The sequence below is a fragment of the Cyprinodon variegatus genome, unplaced genomic scaffold (assembly GCF_000732505.1).
Source record: "Cyprinodon variegatus isolate N-32 unplaced genomic scaffold, C_variegatus-1.0 Scaffold393, whole genome shotgun sequence".
NCBI lineage: Eukaryota > Metazoa > Chordata > Actinopteri > Cyprinodontiformes > Cyprinodontidae > Cyprinodon > Cyprinodon variegatus.
In genome coordinates this window covers 254,329-257,500 of record NW_015150846.1, presented here as the reverse complement: position 1 = coordinate 257,500, position 3,172 = coordinate 254,329, and the positions used below count along the sequence as shown (strand labels likewise).

General features: G+C 35.3%; 1 protein-coding gene across 1 annotated transcript in view; it reads right to left on the bottom strand.

Annotated features, from left to right (window-relative positions):
* Nucleotides 1–500: 500 nt before the first annotated feature.
* The window catches only part of LOC107092748 (chromosome unknown open reading frame, human C5orf34), a 7,802-nt gene continuing 5,130 nt past the window's right edge, over nucleotides 501–3,172 (bottom strand). The window contains exons 6-11 of the mRNA XM_015387382.1: nucleotides 1,486–1,606; nucleotides 1,327–1,418; nucleotides 1,175–1,244; nucleotides 992–1,089; nucleotides 855–901; nucleotides 501–749 (exon numbers count right to left, since the gene is read on the bottom strand). Coding sequence (XP_015242868.1) covers nucleotides 568–749; nucleotides 855–901; nucleotides 992–1,089; nucleotides 1,175–1,244; nucleotides 1,327–1,418; nucleotides 1,486–1,606 — 610 coding nt within the window. The 3' untranslated portion in view covers nucleotides 501–567. The remainder of the gene's footprint in view (nucleotides 750–854; nucleotides 902–991; nucleotides 1,090–1,174; nucleotides 1,245–1,326; nucleotides 1,419–1,485; nucleotides 1,607–3,172) is intronic.

Here is a 3,172-nt window from a genome sequence, read left to right as displayed (position 1 = left end):
GTGTTACCCTTAAAAAAAAGTAAATCTTAAAATAAGTGTAGTTGCCATTAATTAGAACAGGTAAATATTGTGAACTACAAAAAGAAAAAAAAAATGTTTTGCACTTAAATGTAAGGTCAATGTTATACACTTGAAGTAGTTAATGTTTTTTTTTTCTTATTTTAAAAGTAAATCCTCTTTATTGCATTGCAAAATTGTCTAACATAAACTACCTGCTAAAATTAAGAGAAAAAAAAAACATTTATTTCAAGGAATAAAAATTATCAATAACATATCAGTTTTTCCAAGTGTATGTTTTCGGTACAGAGGCCAGGACCAGGTCTACAGGAGTACCGGCCCCTCTTGGCCCCCATCTAGAACTGCCCATACTTCTTACTAGGAAACAGATAAACAATCACAGAGAACTTCTTTTAACCTGTATGTTATAGTGACATTCTGTATGTTTTCACATTTGAAAATAAACTGAAACCAAAGAAACTTCAATCGAAAAATCACTTTATTTTAGACTCCATGCATATATTAATTCCAGCAACAAACTTGATAGACGAGGGGAAAAACATTTAGTTCTTAATTCAGTGTGGCGGCTGATATGAGCTCATCAATTTCCTTAATTGTTTCAGAGGTCCTTTGAAGAGCTGCAGCAATGTAGTCCTCATTTACTGCTTCCTCTGGTGTGATCTGTAAAGATGTTGCTTCTGATTTTCCAGACTCAGTTTTATTTCTCAGCAGGTGGTTGTTCTCCAGCAGAACTTGGCACAGTATGTTAAAGAATAAACCTCACATACATATAAATAGAGGGTATACACTCAGAAACCCACATTACTGTATGTTAGGAGCTCTTTTCTTAAGGATACAGTTGAACCGTTTTATCTTTTCCAGTTCTGCAGCAACAACATCTGAGCTAAATTCAAACAGAAAACAGACTCAAAACTGGATTTTAAAAGGGGAAAAGCATTTAAATAAAGTGAATAATAAAGAAAACGTGACTTACACACTTCCCTCAGTCTGTGGCGGATTTAAGAGTTTTGTTACAGGCACTTCACTGGACAGATTGCGCTCTGGAAATGTTGGTTCACTAATGTGTTTGTCCTGCAAACACATTGTATTATTCTAAACAAATAAATATGGAGATTCAATGTGTTAACACTGTAGATATAAACAGATGTAGCTCAACCTGTTGCAGGCAGGAAGGCAGAGCAGGAAACTTTAGTAAACTCTTGGCCTGGTTATAACAAGCAAGAATCCTGTGAGAAGAAGATGTAATTATTAAAATCCTTAAAAATAAAGTTTCTATACTCGACAAACTGCAGTGAAGTCACATCTTGCCTGTTGGCACGACTCACGATAGAGCCCACAGAGTACAACTGTCCAGGTATATCAGGGGGAAGGCTGCTTAAATGATACGTTACTTCTCTTACCTGGGCAAAAAGCAGTAATAATTAGAGCTGAAACACTTGGATTTATCAACTGTTTGCAGAAACTGACCTCCTCTGATTGGAGCTTAGGTTTGTGGTGAGTAAAATAGGAGTTTAGGAAGCCGTTGGAGCGCATCACTGAGCCATCTCCTGGGGAAACCTCTACCACTGGGACAGCTCCATTCAATATCCTGGAGAGGGAACACAAACAGAGTTGTTATCAAGTGAGTGTCCCCTAAAACACATTGAATCAGGTTTGGGGTACAACCATTAAAATAAAGGTCTTTATGATGTCCATAGCAATTAGAAACACCAACACAGTTGTTGGTTCTCCCTCACTGCAGCTCTGACTTACCTGCATGTGATGCAGTTTGACAGGAGTTTTACGAGTCATACAGAAAGTGAGGCATGGTGGCAAAGTAACAGATCCGCTTTGGGGTAAATACAAACTAAAACTGTCAAAACATGATGTAAATATACAGCAAATATCAGTCACACTCTTTCTTAAAATGGTACAGTCTGATAAAATACCACTCTGCTTGATTTTTCTCTAAGTTTTCCATTATCCGCTTGGAGCTTAATGTTTGTCAAGTGGGTCACAGCTGATGTGTTTCGGGTTAAAACTTACTGAAATTCAAGGATTTGAAGATGAGGTTTTCTGGTTAGAGATTTAAAAGTCTGATCTTATCTCTTCTAAAGTCTAATTTTTTTCTCTATTTAATACTCAAAAGGATAAAGGCGTTTGTGTATTTTATGTTTTCTTTTTTTATTTCCCCAATATATTTTTGTTATTTGTTTTTTGTAGGGGTGTTTTATTTTTGCTTTTTTTTTTCGCAGCACTTCGGTACTTTTAAAGTGCTACATAAATGAAGTTGGATTTGATTTCGTTAAGAGCTGTTACAAACAACAACCCACTTTACAGTGCTCTAGTTTTATTTTATTAGTTTTTAACAGTATCGTCATCCTGAAATCAGACTTTTTCCAAATTAAAACACATACGTTGGTCAATCAAAACCTGCAGGACAATCCAGAGTGTGAGAGTGTATTGCTTGTGACCGTTTTTCCTGCTTTTTGCTTTCCACAAAGAGCAAATTTGGTCCTTCCCTTTGATTTACGTCATTTGTGGTACGATTCTAGCATAAGCCCATCTTGCTATTAAAGATGACAATCCAACAACCTGTAGGCAGTCTGTGTTTCTGCTTGTATAACCTTTGACCAACTGTCTAAGAGAGCGAGAAATTAACTATGGCAAACTGCGAGCTAGCTAACATACATTATTCACATAAGCCCGATTCTCTGCCTACATCCCAATTAATAGGGCAAGGAAAAAAAGGAGACAGAATGAGGATTTTGTTCTAAGTCAAATTCCAGATTCTTACTTAAATGAAAAACTAAAAATAAGGAAGTTTGGTAAATCATACGCTCTATGAACTGACTATGTGCAATTAGTAGGTATTACACACTAATAATATACTTATCTTCATTTTGTTCTGTCAATTCCATTTATTTATATAGCAAAAACTTACAACACGTTTCTATGAGGAAAACAAGTTGTTTGCATCCAATATTGAAATAATTGTCCACTAATTTATTAATCCAATAATCGCTAACTGGAGAATAGACTCTAAAACATGCCTTTAGCTGACAAAGCAACCCACTTACCGATGTTCCCCTTTAAAGCAGTAATTGAAAAAAAAGAAATAGTAAAAAAATATATATACATATTTTTAATTTAAGATAAAACCAAAAAAAAAACC